This window comes from Protopterus annectens, chromosome 8.part0, assembly GCF_019279795.1.
Source record: "Protopterus annectens isolate FY-2018-M chromosome 8.part0, PAN1.0, whole genome shotgun sequence".
Lineage (NCBI taxonomy): Eukaryota > Metazoa > Chordata > Ceratodontiformes > Protopteridae > Protopterus > Protopterus annectens.
The window spans coordinates 1,895,283,750-1,895,305,337 of NC_056741.1; the positions used below are offsets into that span (position 1 = coordinate 1,895,283,750).

General features: G+C 37.4%; 1 protein-coding gene across 8 annotated transcripts in view; it reads right to left on the bottom strand.

The window, feature by feature from the left end:
* FHOD1 (formin homology 2 domain containing 1) overlaps nucleotides 1-21,588 on the bottom strand; it is a 1,546,190-nt gene that overhangs the window by 455,496 nt on the left and 1,069,106 nt on the right. For all 8 annotated transcript variants that reach the window (XM_044081394.1, XM_044081392.1, XM_044081391.1 and 5 more), the window contains exon 7: nucleotides 10,572-10,683. In XM_044081394.1, coding sequence (XP_043937329.1) covers nucleotides 10,572-10,683 — 112 coding nt within the window. The remainder of the gene's footprint in view (nucleotides 1-10,571; nucleotides 10,684-21,588) is intronic.

A 21,588-nucleotide genomic window follows, 5' to 3' on the forward strand; every position in this document is an offset into this window, starting at 1 on the left:
CAGGACACAAGAAATGCACTTCAGTTTAATACAACCCTATCCCTAGAGCTGCTATACTGCATGCCACAGACCAGGTTGTGTGAGGCTATGATACATGAACCATTTCGCATGGTCTGCATGCATTGCAATTCTGCCAGGATAAAGCATCTCCAATATACCAAGGCATGGTACATGTAGGAAGGTGCCAGAAGACAAAAGGGACTGTCCACTGCTTCTACATCTCACTGCAGACCACAACAAACAGTTTCATCCATTGAAGTTCCCTATCCTTGTCCTGCTCCTGCTTGGTGTTGCGCAAAGTGCAGCTACCTGGAGGTTTCCACGTCAGCTGTGATTACTGCAGTGGGCATCATACTCCAATTAGGACATCTGTTGCAGTGACTTCAATATACTATGTGCTGAAGTGCAACACTTTCAGTGTGATCTTGCCACAACAGCTTCAGCAGGTGTGCTGTACGGATGCCAGGCTTTGGTGACAAAGTGGTTATACCATGCTGCTGGCACCATTCCGCCAAGCTAACACCACCACAGGATTTCCTTGAAGCCTGGAAGGAGAATTAAGTAGGCACTCCCCTCCCAATCTGACAACAGATACAACTACGATTCCTAGCTGAGACATGAGGAAACTGTTGTAAACAAACTGCTAATTTGCAAAAATGACAAAATAAATAATTTATATATTATCTGAGAAATGCCATGGGATAAAAACCGTTTAATGATTATAATCAGAATTACTTCATTCTGGCAAGATGGGTGGGTGGACAGAGTGGAAGCCTTTTATTATAATGCAGATAAACACAATGTAACAAATACCATGTGCATTTCTAAATATGTAACTCAAGAACTAATTTTGAATCGAAGGTTCGACTGTTTAACATCAAAGACAATGCTCTATACTCCGCCAAGGTAAATGACAAGAGATGAGACTGGTGAAAACCAGATCATGCTGTTGTGTTAAACCACTCAACAGAAGAAGATAATTCAGTAGTGCAGTCTCTAAGCTGTTTAAGGCTAATAAAATAAGTAGGCAATATAAAAGTTACTTAGGCAGCAACTCAGAAGTTAAAAATCTTCAGAAAAAAAGATCCTGAAGAGATATTAGTTTGGTACAGTCATGAGTACTAATGACAGTTTTGTGGATTACTGTTTTAAGTGAAAATGACAAAAAATAAAAAGCAGGAAATTCAAACCATAGTCATGTGGGGGATTGGGTTCAAGTCATTTTTACAACAGTTTTTTGTATAAAGCTAAAATGGCAAAAGTCAATATTTCCTCATAACCCAAGTTTGCCAGCGTGCAAGTATAAATCTCTCCTAAACAAAACAGCAGCAGCATTGATGGTTCTGATAATGTACCAGGCTGTTTTTTAGTCAGCACTAAGCATAACTTCACCAGTTCCCTTTTAAACCTATTCAATCTTGGTCTCTCCACCAGATATATGGCAGAGATTTAACATATGGCCATAGTGATATCCAAACACAAGGGTGGTCCTAGTATTTGTAAAGTAATAAAGTGTATTACAACGAAACTCATAAATGATGAGATTAGCAGTTTACAATCCCCAAACCCAAATCATTTTTTCTGTGTGAAGGGTAGGTCCTCTCTAGTGAATGTGGTGTACTTTTTGTGAAGATATATGAATTACTGGACAATGACCAGTCAGTACCCACTACCTAAATGGATCTACCTAACTCTTCTGATACTATCTCATACTCTGGTATTATTGCTAAGCCGCAGTCATTTAAACAGCAACCCCTATGTAATCTACTGGATGGCAAGCTTGCTTAGGTCCAAACCCATACAGTTAGAATTTGTGGCACACTTTCCTGGAAAAAGACTTGACATCAGCAGTGTCCCATAAGTTTCTACTTTGAGTGTACCACTCTTTCGAATGTACTTCTTTGGTGTCCAAGCAGGCAGCGATGGTCTCCGGCTGAAAAAGTCTGCTGAACTTGGGCCCAACAATCATATACACACACACACACTATGGTGTCAACACAAAAAGCATTATTGTACTGTTTGGAGAACAAAAACATCACTGCACCAACTTCAAAAATGATACTCCTCTCAAAGTGGGTACCATTAGAGAGCTGGGCATACTTGCATTCCCTGACAGAATTAATGTTAATTAGAAAAAAATTAACAATCACAGGCAAGAATTAAGGTGGGAGGTTTCCTCTTCAACAAGTTGTGCTTGAACATAGGAACCAGGCGGGGTGTCATCTTTCTGCTTTATTTGCTTTACATTTGGAGCCATTGGCAAAGAAAATAAGGGACTCACATCCTCAAGGATATAACTGGTATGGTAATCAAGAAAAATAGTGGAATTCACAGATGTTACCTACTTAAACGACATTTCGATGTTATGGAATACTTTGAGACAGTTTCAAGTCTTTTAAGGATATAAAATAAATGAAGTTAAATCAAATTATCTATTGGTAAACTACGTACCCACACACAAATTGGCTTAGAAATACACAAATATTTGGGACATAAGTATTTAAATGTATGTTATAAAAGGCATTCTGTTACGGCAGCTAAAGATACAGAAAGAGAGACTAAAAAAACGACAATAAAACTTAAAAGATGGACGCTATTGATTGTGCATATGGATAGTAAAGTACAAACAGTGAATATGTTTCTACTAGTTTTATCTACAGGTCAGTCATAACATACAAACAGTGAATATGTTTCTAGTCCCTTCAGTATTATATACAGATCAGTCATATTTATCAACCACAATTAAAAAAAGAACAGAAGGAATTTATCTGAGAAGGGAAGACAGCAAGAATTAAGATGGATAAGTTGTTTATCCCTAAAGAACAGGGGATATACAACACAAGCAGAAAATTACCAATCAACAAGGAAAGGTATGTATGTATGTATGTATGTATGTGTGTGTGTGTGTATATATATATATATATATATATATATATATATATATATATATATATATATATATATATATATACACATACACACACACACTAATATATATGTATATATATATATATATATATATATATATATATATATATATATACACACATACACACACACTAATATATATATATATATATATATATATATATATATATATATACACACACATACATATATATATGTAGACACACACTATATATATATATATATATATATATATATATATATATATATATATATATATATATGGGACAACTTGACATGATCGACATTTCATAATGTCGAAATTCATATTGCCGAGACCATATGATCAACATTTGAAATGTTGACCATACAAGTAAACCCATAAAAAACAAAAACAAACTTACCTGAATGCTGCTAGTAGGGGGGCTTTGCTCCTCTGCACCTCCTGTGGGGGGTTCTGCCCCCACACCCCCAGAACTTAAATATACAAACTCTGAGATCGCATTACAGTGTGGAAGTGGAAATCTTTCCATTCTGCACTGTAGAGAGATGCCGGTTCCCCATGGTCGACATTTCAAATGTCGATCATATGGTCTCGGCCATATGATCGACATTTCAAATGTCGATCATATGGTCTCGGCCATATGAATGTCAATATATATATATATATATATATATATATATATATATATATATATATATATATATATGGGTCCCCTACAGATGCTCAAACCTCCAAAAGGCAGACTTTCATATGGCCATGACCATATGATTGACTTTTGTAAGTTCGAACGTTCTGAACGGATAGCTCCCTATAGCACGGAATGGGAAAATTTCCATTTTCTGCACTGTTAAATATACAAATTGTTTTTCACATACATAACTGCATTGGTTGCATGTACCACATTTTTTGTATGTTATATTCTGAGGAAGCTTCCTGAAGTCGAGGAATATTTTTTGTTAAAGAAATCTTTAAAATCCCTTCCAGTTTTATATGTAAATATTGGTTTATTTCCCACCATTTGTGAAATCTGTGGATTAGTTGTAAAAATACTCCAATTATTTTTAAATACATTTCTACCCAACACTTGTTTATTATATTGCAAAACCATAGCCCCCTCGAAGTTCATGTTATTATTTTTTACCCCTTCTACTCTTCCTACAGTTTCTCCCAGACCAACCGGTGCATGTATTTCTTCCCCCACTAAGACTGAACATATTCCTTAATATCATTAACTAATGAAAGGGGTTATCTTCTGTCCAAAAACATTTGGACAACTGTATCCAATTCCTTCTCAAGGTCTGCTTCCTGGGAGGTCATCCTTGCTATTCCTGATACATTGGCCTTTAACAAGGCTCTTTTTATGACTTTAATGGGTGAAAGCTACTAAAATCCAAATATGAATTACTAAATGTACTTCTCCTATAAAGTTTGGATTTAAAACCATTGGTAGTGTGTTCTATATAAGTATACACGTAGTTAATCCCCTTTCTATCAAAATTAAATGTGAATTCTAAAAATTCTGATGTATTACCATTAGTTAGAAATTTTCCCTTCTTAACCCTTCCTCAGAATGAAAATGTCATCCAAAAATTGAACATAGAGGGCTACATGACAGAAAAGATGGTGAGCTAAATACTACTTGATTTTCCCACTCCAGTAATACCAAATTAGCATATATAGGGGCACAGGAGACTCCCATAGCCACCACTCTCTTCTGCTTAAAAAATTATTGTTCAAAAAAATAAATACAATCATCTAATATTAATGTCATAATTTCCTCCAAAAGTCTAATTTATACCCCTAAAAATGTGCATACTTATGTAAATTATTCAAAGTATTCTATCCCTTTATTTCTGGGTATAGATGTAGAAATATCTTTTATGGCAATAGTGAGGAAAATTAAATCCTTAGACCAAATGTCCTGCTTTAATCTCCTTAAAAAATCTCAAGAATCAATCAAGAGACGAGACATCTGACTTTAAACTGGTTTCAGCCGCCTATCAATAAAAACTGAAAGTGGACAGGTTTTGGAGCCATTAGCTGCCACAGTGGGGGGGGGGGGGGGTGTTCTGGCATTTTTGTGTACTTTAGGAATTTCAAAAAATGTGGGGACCCTTAGATTCTCAACCTTCAAAGTTATATACAAGTCCCTAGATATTCTCTGCTCAACAAGGCATTCTTCCAAAAGGGAGTCTATTCTGTGGTACACAATATTAATCTAATTTTTGGAAACAGGCAAATAAGTATCTATGTCATACAATAACTCAAACATGGCCCCAGAAAAATCTAATGAATTGAATAAAACCATTCCCCCTCCTTTATCGGGCTTCATAATGCGAACAGTATTATCATTTCTAAGCCTAAACAATAATTCCTTCTCTTTAATAGTCAAGTTGTAATGATGTATCTTCCTACTATTATTACCAAGATATTATTTCTTCTGTAACTGCTCTTTCAAATACTTGTAATGTGGGGTCAAGCTGTGGTTTAAAGGTACCCTTTTTCCTAAAGTTACCTTCCTTCTTAACAGTTTCCACCCCTTTCTTGTCCTTATATACAAAGACAAATTCAATTTCCTTAAAAATAATTTAAGCACTATAATGGTATCTACCACATCTAACTTATTAGCAGGAACAAATTTAACTTTTTTCTGAAATAAAGGAAAATGTTCCTTGGTTATAGGCTTACTCGTAAAATTGTAAATGAGGTAGCCTTGGTATTAAAAAATCTATACCATCAAAAGTAACTATACCTGTACCAATCTGACCTAATTCCATTGCTTGGAGTGATATTGTTAAATCCTTCTCCCCGTTCTTAAATAATATGAATGTCTTTGATTTTGATTCCTCGATCTTTGTTGCGGGAAAGAAACCTATGAATCCCTCCTAAGCTCTTGGGACTGTTCATTTGTTTAAGTACGTTCCTTAAATCTCCTAGCCTTTCCTCACTTACTGATAACAAACTTCCTTTTTAGCATATTGCACCAAATCCCTTAACATTTTTTATCAACATTTAAAATGGATTTGTTGTAATAATTTTCCCACTGTTCAAAAATTAAATAATACTTCATTTTAACATTAAGCTGTTCTACTTCATGAAAAAGATTACTAAATAACCATTTCCTTATGGAAACCATACACATATAACCATCATAATTCAGCCCAAATGGAAATCTAAAAACCCTCAAACTTTTTGGAACTATATTAAGTTCCAAACATGTTCTTAAATATTTGTTAGAAATATATTTAAAAATAATTGCAGTATTTTTAAAACTAATCCACATATTTCATAAATGGTGGGAAATAAACCAATATTTACATACAAAACTGGAAGGAATTTTAAAGATTTCTTAACAACTATTCCTTGACTTCAGGAAGGTTCCTCCGAATACAACATGCCACAAAATGTGGTACATGCAACCAATGCTGCTATATATGTGAAAAATAATTTGTATATTTAAATAACAGTACTGGGTCTTAAGGTGTTTTTATTAAGGGGAATTGTTCCAATAAATGGGGGATTTATATGGTAGTATGTGTAGGGTGCTCCAGTTTTTATATTGGCAGAACTGAGATGACTCTACACAGACATATTTATAAGCATGTATACAATATTAAAAATCAAAAAGAAAATAATGCTCTGTTCAAACACTCGGCGGTATGTTCTGCATTCCCCAAATTTATTTTTGGAATCATAGATCGTGTTGTGCATAATCCTAGGGGTGGTGATATTCAGGTTTTGTTGGAAAATAAGGAACTGAAATGGCAGTTAAAACTACAAGCTACTTTCCACCCTGGATTAAATGAACATACCTCTACCCAGTCTGAATTAATTCTGAGGGCAGCAAAGTTTTAAGGTTTTGTTTTCAAAAATGTATATATTTTTTAAAAGTGAAAATATATATATATTATTTAGAAAAATGTATTTATTTAATTCAGCATGACAGTATGATTTTTTTTATTGAGAAACATAATTGATTTATTTTTTTTTTTTAAATCCTTTTTTATCTTTCATCCCACTCTTCTTCCTATTATGTTGGACTAATTGAATGATTGTTTAAATAGACTGATTTTTTATAAAAAGGGTTGAAAGAGGGATAAAAGTGCTCAGTCAATGTTATTTTATAATAAATGTTTTTCTTGAGTATTTATAGTGTTTTTTTTGGATTCTGGCTTTTTCGGTCACTAATTATTTGTTTATAAATTCTTACTACTCACAAATATGTCGAATAATGTTGCAGGAGACTTGCTCTACTCCCCATACATTGCTTAACTCTGGAATAGTATCCCCAGATGAATAACTCTCTCCGACAAACTCAACAGTTTTAAATCACTCCTTAAACAACAATTTAACCAATCCTGGCCCTGCACATCACTCAATACCAGGCTAAGACTTTGTGCTCACTGTGTGATACTCTACAAATACTCTCCTTAAACAGAATACTCTCAACCTCTCACAAAAATGACAAAACAGTTTTATGCGTAGCTGCTGCCTGTACAATCCACTAAGTTTCACGTGGACTTTCTCTTTAGTAACTTCTATCTCTGTAAAATCTTAGAATGTGCAACTATAAGTACTGTTTTTTTATAACTGTAAACAGAAATGTAACTGTGTGTTTAATGTAGCTTTTCTCCCTAGGCCTCCGCTGAAAATGAGTATTAGCCAGTCAGACTTTTCTGGTAAACAAAGGCAAGTAAATAAGTAAATCCTGACCTCACAGCAGCCTTAATGATCAATGTGCCCTGATTCAATGTCAGATTTTTTTTTCTAAATCAAATATTTTAAAATTTAAGTATAACACACAGTTTAAATACACAACACACTAATTTTAATGTAGCAAACATACATGAACAGACTGAAATAAATAAAATCAATTAAGATCACTAACATTATAACTTTAAAGTGCAAAGAACTTTAGTCTGACATTTTCAAAACATCAGTTTTACTTGGAGTCAGTGAAAAAAGCAGCAGCGATTAGATCTGCTCAAACTTACAACAAGCTACTCAACTTATCAGCAAAATAACTGGCCAAGCTTTGTATGACAAGAATAATTTACTCTGAAGTACAGAACAATGAAAATAAAATCCAGAATGTTACAATGAAGATGAAAAAAAATTAACTTTCTGCAAAGGGGAACCATTTCCATGTCTCCCATGTATGAGGAGGTGTACATCACCCTTACCACACTACCCACTATTCAATGCTCACTCTGGGATGTTTAACCATGGGGAAAGGGAAGCAACTTTAATTAATAAGAAAAGCTCAGCATGAAAACCTTGTATACAAAATGAAACTGGTACAGCTTCAGCCTTGTCTGTTAATAAAAATTCTTAAATTTTTTTTTCCTTTTACCTGCCTAAAGAATCTTACAAACTTCACACATGAAGTTTGAGCTGTTGGTAGCTTATTTCTGTCTTCTCCTTGAAGCCACAATTATGGATAGATTCTGAATTAGTCTGCCACTGCTGGAAGTTATCTAGAAAGCCGGCTATATCAGTTTGGGTATGTAGAGATGTCCCTTATCCAGATCCAAGGGATGCTACAAGCCAGGGTACCTTTCTCCTGCATTCAGGCACACAATGAAAATATAACAGCCAGTGAATAATCCTTGAGCAAACACATACGACATCCACCATGTAAATCCAGTAAAACTGTTTGCATCCCTCGCATCAATTCCAAGAAGAACTCAAACACAGGAACCTGCAAGCTCTTCACAAGGTGGGACCAAAACTTTTCACCTTTGTCAAATATCACTGAGTTTGCTTTTGAACTGTGGTTGCCAGTACTGCATGCAGACTACACACCATCTTGTTTTTGGATGAATACTCTATTTTTAACATCAGCTTCAATCTTTTGCAGCAGTACATTGCAGGAGAACTATGGTAACCCATCACAGAAATGAACATGACGACATATAAACATGCACACTCACATAATGTATTTCAGGTACATTAGTTATCAAAACAAATATGGCAGGCTTATAAGGTGGGGCCTGGTACTTACTTTAATCCCTAGCCTTCATTTGGGTAACAATATGATGTGCAGAGATATGGGATACAGGTGGGTGCCATTCTCTCTACAACTAATACTATTGATATATACATTTCAGCACAATTCCATTTTATGTTATTTGCACATTGATGGCAAACGTTCAGATGACATAATTAGTGGAATGAAACTACCAGATACAGTAGACAGCTAAAAGTATACACGCGACATAGTACCCAGAATATCACTGCTGCTTGTTACATTCCTTAACTTAAAGATGGTGTGGATACTAACCCATCATAACTTCATGCAGTTCAAGGTGCACTCAACTGTACTACAACACAACTGTTGCTCCTACTATTCCCAGAACATCACTGCTGCTTGTCACATGCTTTAAAATGGGTGTGGAAGTAACCCATCATGAGTTCACACTCTGTGCGCACCACACTGTTAGGGCTATGACAGTCTGAGATCAGCAGGAGAGCATTCAATGCAAACCATACTGTTAGGGATATAACAGTCCGAGATTAGCAGGAGAACATTCACTGCACACCATATTGTTAGTGCTATGATAGTCCAAAATCAGCAGGAAAACAACATTCGGTCCACACCATATTGTTAGAACTATGACAGTCTGAGAGCAGCAGAGAACAACATTCAGTGCACATCGTATCATTAGGGCTACAACAGTATGAGATCAACAGGACAATAATATTCAGTGTGCACCACATCGTTAGGACTATGACAGTCTGTGATCGGTAGAATAACAACATTCATTTTGCCCCATATCGTTAGGGCTACAATAGTCAGAGATCAGCAGAAGAAAAACATTCAGTGCACACCATTTCGATAGGATTATGATGGAGATCAGCAGGAGAATATCATTAAGAGAACACTATATCGTTAGTGCTACAATTGAGAGCAGCAGGAGCATAACGTACGGCAGTAAACCTCCACATGAGTGGTAAAAACTAACTTCCTCCTGCTAGTGTATTTACATTCACTTTAAGGCATGCTTTGGATAGCACCCGCAGTAAAGTTTAGAAGTACAGAAGATACACAGATAATATCAGAAGCAGACAGATGTACAAATGTGGCTTTCTACAAGAATAAAATGTAAAATTATATAAATTTCTTAAGACTGCCAGGTGCTTTGCAGATGTTAACAGTGAATAATTTCAGACATAAGATTCTACAGTGTACATTTCAAAGTTAAATAGCATTTTTCATTATCAGAACACAATGAATTCGTTTTTTTCAGGCAAGCTGTGCCTGAAAAAGTTCAAAATAATCATTATACCTGTCTAACTAAATGACTGACTGATAAATATTTGGCACTTTTGCATAATATCTTGCATTGCTATATTTGGCACTTTTGCATAATATGTTGCATTGCATATTTCCATATCAATAAATATCATGGACTGATACTCGAAGATGCAATTCAGAATAACACGCAATAGTTAATTTTGTATTACTTCTGTATGCACAATTTGCTACAGCTGATTGCTAAAACATTTTTTTAAAGCATCAATACTCCACAGACTACTTCACAGTATTTTATAAACATATTATCTTGTATTTTCTGCACCTATGCACAAGCACAAATATCTTCTCAAATAAATGGCACTTAACTATAATGAAAGGAACAAATATTCTTCAGCTACTTACCTCTGTTGTTATCCACAGCATTCACTGCCTGTATAAATAACTGTGCATTGGACTCAGTGTACTCCACAAACACAATCAGCAGCTTCAGCGCTGTCTTCACCACTAAACGAGACTGAGAGAGAGAGAGAAACATTGAGCGACTATAGACTTACTAACTGGGAAGTATTCTAAAGGATACTAAGCAAGTTAAATGATGACCATTCCTGGCCAGCAGAGGTCATCAGAGAGCACCCTGGCCAACACCAGGCAAAATCAAATACTTTTTTTCTTTCAAACTTGCACTTTGATGACAAATGCTTTACAGAACATCACTTGTTTTTAAGTTAGTGGAATGCAGGTTAGACTGGTTCCCAATATGGTTGTATTACTCAATTTTTCTAAAATAAACTGAAACAGATGCTAACCTTCAGACTACAGCAGAAACACAATGTACTAGACTTACACTTTTTTTCCAGTAATTTTTTTTTATCCCCAAAACATGTCAGGACCACACAGTTAGGTCAGATAACCTTCAACACACCGCTTCTCAAACTCAGTTGTATACTGTTGCAGTTAAGTTCCCCCTCCAAAAGGGAGAATTTGGTGAGGGTGGGTTGACACTATGTGCATTTCATTTTAGACTGCTGTTATTATAAGAGGTATGCCAGCAGGTGTTGGTTCTCCTGACATTTGTTCCTGGTATGTCAGGCAGTCCTAAACCCCTCCCCTCCAAACACAGTGTCAGAATATAGTTTGCCCACACTTGCCTATTAGAACAGGTATGTGGTGTCTCATGCTGTGAAACTTCAGATGGCTGGCATTAATTCAGTTCAATCACCTCCACTGATTTTGACATAGTTGTGAGCATGGTTTAACAGATACAGTCACACTGTTATGTATGTTTATGTATATAACAAAATAACATAAATTCCAAATAAATCGGTAGTTGGACTGAACACCCTAAATTGGCCAAAGGTGCATGTGTGTGGTCAGGAAGAATGACAATGGCAGGGCAAGCAACCTTGCAGTGCGAACATTGGCTTTAGGTGATGGTCACTGCTGATGTGGCACCCTGACCCTATGTAGAAAATGGGAAAAGGGGGGATTGGTATCAATGCCAATTTAAACATCTATAGTACAGTTCTTTTCTCTCTCTCTTTCTCTTTGGGCTGACCTTCCTTAATGAAATAAGCACAGGTCTAATGTACGAGTTGGTGGCAGCGAAGGTAGATGCAAAGGATCCCACAGCACTTATCAAAAACAGTAGGGAAACAGCCCAATGCCCTGGCAAAATTTCATCTATTAGTATAAACACAATCTCATGTCTCCTCTGAAAACAGACCACTAGCCTAGTAGGACTAACTCTGTCAACAAAGGATAAATTAAATAAAAATTAATCTCAGACTAATATTCTAGAAAGCAATAGTCTGAATGAGGAAGAAGTAAAGAAACAACATCAGTGCCCCATTGCAAAGGACAAGATACTTCATACAAATAATAACACTTTGGTTGTTAAAAACAGACAAGATAAATAATTTATTTCATATCTTTTCACTTTGGGGACATTTTGCTCTTCCTGAGAATTCATTTCTCATACTGCACTGTACAGTTTTTGTTGGCAGAAGCTTGCTACTTTGCATTACAAGAGTAAATAAAATGAACTACCTCAGTCCCCACCAGACACTGAACACTGTCTAATTCTCCCATCATCCTCTTTCTCACAAGGCAGCTGCTATAAGTCCTGTACACTCCCCCCCCCCATACTCTTACCTGCCCCCACCCCAAATGTCCAGGGCTCGCTCCTCAGTAGCTGTACTTAGCAGCTATTACTGTACTTATTTTTAGAATGTGTTGTACATAAATTTTTATTAAACATAAAAACATTAAACAGACTAATAACAGTAAGTATGCAACAAAGCTACACCCAGATGCCCGCTTGCATACTGAATTTTATAGGATCTTTCTACATAAATACCCCCAGTATCCTAGACTCATCAACTAAACAATGTCCCTCTCCCTCCTCTAGCTTTAACCATCACTCTATGGACTAATGTTTCACACTCCTTATCTCAATTTTATTTATACCAAACATTTATACTGTAAATCTCCTTACTCATATCTTACAAATATTATGTGATGTCTGCATGTCACACACACTGCACATGAACTGTCTGCATACTAAATGTTTTATACTTGGAATTTAATATCATGTATATTGTCTATCTAGATATCTTAAGAACTACTTAATGTGTCTTTGTAAAAAAAAATTGTTTTGTCATGAGTGTCAAAAATGTATATGCTGGAGCTTTTCTCCCTGGGCCTCCACTAAAAGTGGGCTTTGCCCAGTTGGACTTCCCTGCTTAATAAAGACAAAGAAATAAAGCCTTATCAGTTGAAGACAAAGTAATGGCATATAGGTGGAGAAATAAGAACTTGTATAGCTTGCCTAAAAAGTTAATTAGCTTCAGTATTTGATGATCATTACGCAATACATTTTATCCATTAACTACTTTCTGGGTGACACAATGCCATCTCAACTGCCATCTGAATCTGTGATGTTCAAGAATCCATCTGTACCCTATTCTGCTACCCCCCCACACACACACACACACACACACACACACACACACACACACACACACACACACACACACACGCACACACTCTTTATCTCTGCCTTTGCTCATTTCCTTCTGAATATGTATACCCACGCTTTGTGTTCTTTAAGCGTTTTCAATCTGACATCATAATCTAAACATTCGCATCTTACTTAAATTATTCTGCGTTGTACAATTTCAGCAACCTTATCTCGCTCCACAGATGGAGTGTTTAGGGTTCTGAGGAACATTTCAAAATGCACAGCATTGTAAAGTGGAAATACCACCCTCTTCTACACCAAGTTAGCAACATCCTTTAGAATACAAACAAGCACTCTGTTGGATTCTGCTTTTTTACTATCACTGCAAAGATTTTCCCTCCTTGCTGTTAAGTGTGATGAGTTTCCCCCTTATTTTTAACAAGGAGTTAGGCAATGTATAGTCACACACACACACACACACACACACACACACACACACACACACACACACACACACACACACACAATCAGTGATGCCTTGTAAAATGCAGTACCTTTCCCTGTTTTTAATACTAAATCCCAGTTGCCTCCACCAAATTATTTTGACTTTCTAAGATTATGTCTTAATATCATAGGTTCAGAGGTGTGTAGTAGACTAAAGGCCCTGGAGCCTTTACAAGCCTAGCCCATAGGATTACCCTGGCATTGTGCCACCCAACCTGAGTTCCCAGTGCCTCTGTTGAGTAAAGCCACTGGAGTGAATTTTCTACTTCCTATCCACTCATCAAGATTTCTCTTGAATAAGGTCAGTGAGGTGCTCTGCTTGACATGTATGGGAAAGTCTATTCCAGAACACGGGCAGTCTCTGGGTTATGAACCTGTCCCTCCAGCATATTCTGTTGACTGTGGTAATGAGGTTGAGGTCTCTGGAGTGTGTGGTGCAGAGGGATTGGGATTTCTTTAGATGTAGCATTTCAAACAAAGCTGGGTCAGACATGGCTTTGTAAGTCATGCAGAGATCGCCTCTAAGTAGGTGATATGAGACTGAGAATAGTTGGGAGGTTTTTTTTAGTCTGTCCATACAGGACAAATGTTTAAGGCCTAGAATCCTCTTTGTAAGGTACTTTTGCGGCCTCTCCAGTTGTTGCAGGTGTTTAGCGAGTTACATGCCAAATGGGGCATTGTACTCAATGATTGGCCTAATGAGGGAAGAGCAGAGGGAGACAATGACCTCTTTCTTCCTGGATGCAAAACCCTTAGTAATGAGATGTGCCACACAGAAGGACTTTCTGACCACAGTGGCAATGTGGTGGTCAAAAGAGAAGCTGCTGTCACAACCTGTGTTCCCAGATCTCTGATAATGCCTTCTGTGTTCAGTGGACTACCATCGATGTGGTAATTCATGGGAACTGGGTTTTTCCCAAAGGGGATGACGACATTTTTTTGGCAATGAGCTTAAGGCCATGGTTCTAACACCAGTCATTGGTCTCAGTGAGGCCTTTCTGTAGGATGTCAACATCACTCGGGGAGTTAATAATAACTCCCAACTTGCAATGGTCTGCGAACCTCATCAGCCAGAATCCCTTCGTGTTGGCCTGGACTTCAGAGAAGTAGATACCAAACAGGAGAGGACCCAGGACCGAAAGCTGTGGGACTCCACTCATGACTGGTTGGCAGTCTGACTTGGAATCAGCTACTTTCACACTGTGGGTTCTACCTGTGAGCCAGTTTGCAACCCACCTAGTGATATAGGGGTTGATGCCTAGCTTAGTGAGTTTTTCTATGATTCCTGAGTGGGGAATGGTATTAAAGGCCTTGGCCATATCAAGGTATACTGTATGAACCACCTTGCCTTCATCCACAGCTCTGGTGACTGACTCAAAGTTGACTAAGTTGAGCAGGCATGATCTACCCTTCACAAAACCAAACTGTGTAGGATCCAGAGTTTGGAGATTCCCTATATCCTTGTTTATTAGGTCCATGATGATGTGTTCCATAGCTTTGCATATCAGACTTTTCAGGCTAATGGGGCGATAGTTCCCAGGATCTGTAGTCACTCCTCCTTTGTGGAGAGGGATGACTGTAGCAGTGTGACATTTGGTAGGGACAAAGCCTGAAGTGAGGCTGTGATTGAGCAGGGCACACAGGTGAGGTGCCAGTTCATGCTGTAGTTCATGTAGAACATAGCCAGGGATATTGTCAAGTCCCATAGAAGCTGTATTCTTGGCCTTGGACAGTGCTGTTTTAACCTGTGCAGCAGTAATACTGGGTGCCTGGCAATCTACTGGTATTGTGACTGATCCCTTGGGGGTGAGAGGGGTAAAGTTGGCACAGAATCGGTCGGCCAGTACATTGGCAATATCTGTTGGCTCGGTAAAGGAGGTGCCATTGTGCAGTAGCTCAGAGCAAATCTGGGTATTGCCGTGGAGATTCTTTATATAACTATAGAAGGCCTTGTGGTTGTCTTTACTATCTGCTGCAATTCTGTTTTCATAGCTAGCTTTAGAGGATTTGATGAGGGGTCTCAACTTTTTGTTGAGGCTGATAAGGGAGTTTTTTCAGTCTTGGGACTTCACCTTATTCCGCATCAGTTTCCTCCTTACAGTCAGTATATGCAGTCATTATGTCAGTAAACATCCATTCCCCCAACATGTGACACAACACATGAAATTACATGGACATTAAATTGTTGCGTCTTGTGTGTCACTCTCAGTTTTTTAAATGTGTGCTTCTGACATATATCTCACAATCTTACTAGAAGTGAGAACAGTCGTGTGGTATTCACTACTCAAATTTTATGCAAATTATGTGCTCAGACTTTTAGCCTTCGTATCTGTTTTCATTGTCTACAGGTTGAGAAGTATGCGAAATGTGACAGTGTGGAAAAAAAGACATGGACAAGCATTTAGAATGCATAAGAAATAGGCAAAAAGGAAAGACCCACAGAAAATAAGGTAGCTGAAGTTATGGCACGTAGGAAAATGGGGAACTTCAGGGACAGGAAGGGAACACAGATGGTAAAATTGTTACTATTTTCAAAGTCTACAAAGTTGTAGAAAGCAGGATAACAGGAGACAACACTGTGTGGGAAAAAAGTAGGAGTAGGCAGAGAACAGGCAAGGGTTAAGTAAGCCAGTGGAACATGCATTTTGAGTAGAGGTAACCACGGCAACAGACAGGAGGACAAAGGAAGGAATGAGGTAAGCAAAGGAAGAAAATATGGAGAAAGATGTTAGAATGGAAACAAGGACAAAGTGGTTGGGGACGAAGTCAAAAATCAATCACAAGGAAAATGAAGCCAGAGTGAAGGGAAGGTTACTCAGGCAAAACAGTTAGTCAGGAGGAAATAAATGTAATATCGGGAATGTAGCACAGTCTGGTAGGAGAGTGGCAGGAACACTGAGGACAATTTTTCTTAGTCTAAATGGAAGGGGAAATATTCATGATTACCATGAGCATTGAAAATGGGTTTGGGCAACAGAGGACTCTGTTGCCAAGTAAATCACTGACCAGGTACGGGAGATAGAAGAGACCATGATACAGTAAAACCAGACTTTTGGTTTGGACTTTGTAAGAACTGTAGGGAGCTGACCAAGGTTTTCAGAACACATTCATCAAATTTACAGCTCAATGTCCTTAACTGGAACATCTGACCTTCTGAATCCAAAAAATTCAAAGCGTACCTGCAGTTTAATGAGTGTACAGTTATAAAACATCCTTTTGCATGAGGCAAATTCTTATATGCATCTCCCACATCCCCCTTACTTTAATATACAAATTCTATTATCACACATCAGAGGAGAAAATGCAAAGACCACCTATACTGAAAGCTTGCCCTGCTACAGCACTAACATGACACAATTATGTATTTTTTATACAGACTGTCACCTTAGTATAACATAAACCAGGAAATGTACTACTATGTAAAGCAGCAGATAATATAAAGGACATGAACAAGTCCTGTAATATAAAAGCCATCGTGTAAAAGAGGTAAGTGTGGACACAAGCTGCAGTACACATTTAGGCATCAGTGGCATGTCTAAGATAAAAGTTGAGGTGTTAACTACAGTGTCATGGAGACAGTACATTAATACTACAATAGGTGCTGGAGGGAGCATCCTCATAATGGTTACCTAAGCAAACAGTCAACACAGTAAAGGAGAAGTCGATCAGGGATTATAATAAGTGATTGAGCCAGTACAGCCATTTTACATAGACCAACTCTGTGCCATGGACAGCCTCCATCAGAACCCAAAAAGGACATCAATACTTAAGCAGAACTAGAAATGTATGACTTCAAGAACTTACCTTTAAGTAAGAAGGGAAAGAGGAGTCATAGATGTAGGAGAGAATGACAGGTAATGAAGCACCAGGAGGAGAAAGAAAATGGACAGAAGGCACAGAGGACAGAATGACAGGTACTGAGGCACCAGGAGGAGAAAGGAAATGGACAGAAGGCAGAGAGGACAGAATGACAGGTACTGAGGCACCAGGAGGAGAAAGGAAATGGACAGAAGGCAGAGAGGACAGAATGACAGGTACTGAGGCACCAGGAGGAGAAAGGAAATGGACAGAAGACAGAGAGGACAGAATGACAGGTACTGAAGCACCAGGAGTAGAATGGAAACAGACAGAAGGCAGAGAGGACAGAATGACAAGTACTGAAGCACCAGGTGGAGAAAGGAAACGGACAGAAGGCAGAGAGGACAGAATGACAGGTACTGAAGCACCAGCAGGAGAAAGGAAACTGACAGAAGGTAGAGAGGACAGAATGACAGGTACTGAGGCACCAGGAGGAGAAAGGAAATGGACAGAAGGCAGACAGGACAGAATAACAAGTACTGAAGCACCAGGAGGGGAAAGGAAGTGGACAGAAGGCAGAGAGGACAGAATGATAGGTACTGAGGCACCAGGAGGAGAAAGGAAATGGACAGAAGGTAGACAGGACAGAATGACAAGTACTGAGGCACCAGGAGGAGAAAGGAAATGAACAGAAGGCAGACAGGACAGAATGACAGGTACTGAGGCACCAGGAGGAGAAAGGAAACGGACAGAAGGCAGGCAAGAAAGACAAAAAGCATGGGTTATTCAGGGCATGGTGGAATCGTTTTTTTATCTGATGCATGCAGAGAAAAGGAAAACAGGAAGCTGCAAAAGGGACACAGGAGGGGACTAGTATATTGTACCAGCACCTGAATACATCAAGGGAGTAGGAGGAGGGTGATTACATTCAGACGGAATAAAAGTCTTCCAGGAGCAGAGCAGACTGGAAAATACAGAGGTCCAGAAAACAAAAAAAACAAAGAAGTGGGAGGTGATGGAGGTAAATCAACCAGGAAGAGCTCCACCAGACAGTATGGAATTTTACTAGAACAGACAGAATTCTGGATGAGGTCCTAATCAAGGTGGAAAGTATCACGGATGTCAAGGTAGAGGTGATGCTAGTGACTAGTGATCAGTACTGTGTGGTTAAAAGTGGGAGGGGAAGGTGGTTGAAACAAAGGAAAATGGTATATTTTATATATACATACATACATATAGGGGAGCTTAATGTCATTGGCTCTATAGCTTGTCGATTAAACAGCTGGTTTACAGGTGTGTATTACTACACAATATTCTGGGTAGGCAAATATGCCCTTCCCCCAATACTGTGTGATCTTGGAGTTTGTATATAAAAACTGAAATGGGGAGTGGCGGCTTCCCCCCTGAAAATATGCTGTTTTTACTTAATTTTTGGGTTATAAGTTTGCACCCACCAACGCTGTTGCTTGGTGCATGCATAGCATATTGACATTTACAATGTCAATATTGTCAATGTCAATATCTGGTCATTCGATGAGCAACAGTAAACCAGTATGTTGTGTGTGCGTGCACATTTATTATACAAGGCTCTATATAGACAAATGATAATTCATTACAAATACAAACTAGCAGAAATGTTTTTCTTCCTTCCATGAGACTCTGTGGAGAAATGAAACTTCATTTCTGGTTACTGCATCCTGTATTACTTTGAGCCTTCTACCCACCTGGCTTAAAACATACACAGATGCTTAAACAGGCACAAGATGAACTGATAAATACAAAGAAAGTGCAGAGGCAACATAAGACAGTGAGGTTATAAGTGATGTCAATAAATACAGAAAAGCAAAGGGAAAACATTCCCTGCAAAGCCCTTTCCTGTTTAAGAAAAACAAAATGAGGGACAAAACAAAGGAGGTGAAATAGTTCTCAAAAAAGTGAGAGATTTCATTAAAAAAACAATGCAGTGGGAGCATGAAGTGAGGACAGTATTCACAATGGATGTAGAGTTACATGGGAAATGATGCGACATATAAATGCGAGTTGCACTATGAATGATAATTTAAAACCACTGAAATCTAAGTATCAGAGACAAAATAACTATTTGATTAATATACAAGTATTGCATCTTAAATTGCACTTAACAATAAAAGTTTGTATTTAAGTGAAGTAGGAGCTATACTGCATGTTGTCTGATGAGAGTCACAACAGTTTTCAAACTGAAATCTGTATGTCCCTTTCAAGAAAGGCTCTAGGACAGTGGACAAAGAAAGGGGAAAAAGAAATAATGAATAAAAAGGAAAGTAGTTTAAATGCAGGAGGAATATATGTATGGGCAATGATTTACTGTTACCATATAATGTATGCTGTTTGGTTAAAGTCATATTAGTTGTAAGACTTCAGACTTTCACTCTGCGGATTGACTATTCTTGTCTGTAGTGCTAACAAAATGAAGACTACCTTCCTTGGTGAGCTGTGCTTGATTTCAGGAGGACAGAGCTGTTTGCATGGCTACATAACATGTTTGACCTTTTGAAAAAATAGTTAGCACCATTTGAAGTAACTAATGAAGTTAGAGGGGAAATGTTACAAAAAAGTCCACTAGTTGCAGAAATAAACAAGCTGCAGATATTAATGCAAATTTAAAGGGATAAATACACTAAATGACGTTTAGCACAAGGCCAGAGGGACAGATTCAGAAATACAACATTTCATTTGCTAGATGTAGGCACATGAAAGAAAAAACACATTTGTGATTTATAAAATAGGTGTTCTCCGGGCCAAATGAGTAACTCCAAATTTAAGTTTGATTAAAAAAGACTAGAAAGTTTTCACATTGCTGTTTTACACACTGCTAGCTCTACTGCGTTAAGAAAATCTGTATATAGCTCATATTTACTGGACTTTGTTATGCATTTATTTTTGGTATGGAATAAAATGTATATTGTTTTAATAAAAAAATAGTTGGGATACATTCTACACAAAAATAAAGTGCCACAAAAATGATGGAAACAGACCTTGAAGAATCAGTTTGTAACAGAAAGCCAAACACCATATGGAACTATTATGTTAAAGCCTCACTCACTAGACAGGAACGTTAATGACTTGGTGGACAAGGAAAAAAACAGGACAAGATGACGGCCTACATTTCCAGAAGTAATACACAGATAATAATGTAATAAGAAACTCACCTGAATCATGAATATCATGAAAGATTTGTAAAGAAAAGTTAGAATGAGAATTCATTTGCTGCAATAGAAGAAAAGGTAAAGAAAGTGATCTGAACGTCAATTAAAAAGACTAAAGAAAGTGATCTGAATGTTAATTAAAAAGATGATCAAAAGACTGAGGAGCAAAGGATAGGCAGAGAAGATTTATAGTGGTGACAGGCTGTTATCACGTTGTGAAAATTACACTGTCTGCAGCATTTATTTCTCCAAAAGCACTGAGACAAGATATAAAGAATATTATGGAAGAAGTTACAGCCTTTCAACAAGGATGTCTAGTTGCAGCCTGAGAGTAGAACACTATAGGAAAATAAGGAAAACATCTGGAGGGCCAAGATATCATATAATACCAAATGAGGGCATTTACTTAGAGAAATGTATGCTTGTATTTTGGTTCTCTGCTGTAATGAAAATGAGGCAGAATGAAGAGGAATATACACAGCTGTAGCAAAATATGGTTCTTGGGCAAGATTACATATCAAAACGACACTACACAAAGGTGAGAACCATGAAAACATGTGAGGACAGCGTCACACCATGCATCAATATAAGTTATGTTTTGTACGTCATTTGTAATACACACACTGGAATTTTCCAATATTTTGTCTGAAAGAGAAGCCATTTAAAGACAGGAAAAATCACATTTTAAGAGAAAGCACCTAGGATATGCATCTATTTAATACTTTAGACTATAATACAAGGCGTGAAGCCACTGGCCCAATTGATGAGATGTGTAATATAGTGAAAATAAAATAATACGATCATTAATTAATTCCTGACATCAAATTATATTGTAAATACTTAACTTATATGTTAAGTGCTTTTGTTTAAGGGACAATGTTAAGTTAAATTTAATATTAAGACTAGATAGAATGGCTATTTACAGTATATGGATTCAATTGCTTAATAATGTAAAGTTATTGAAATATAAATG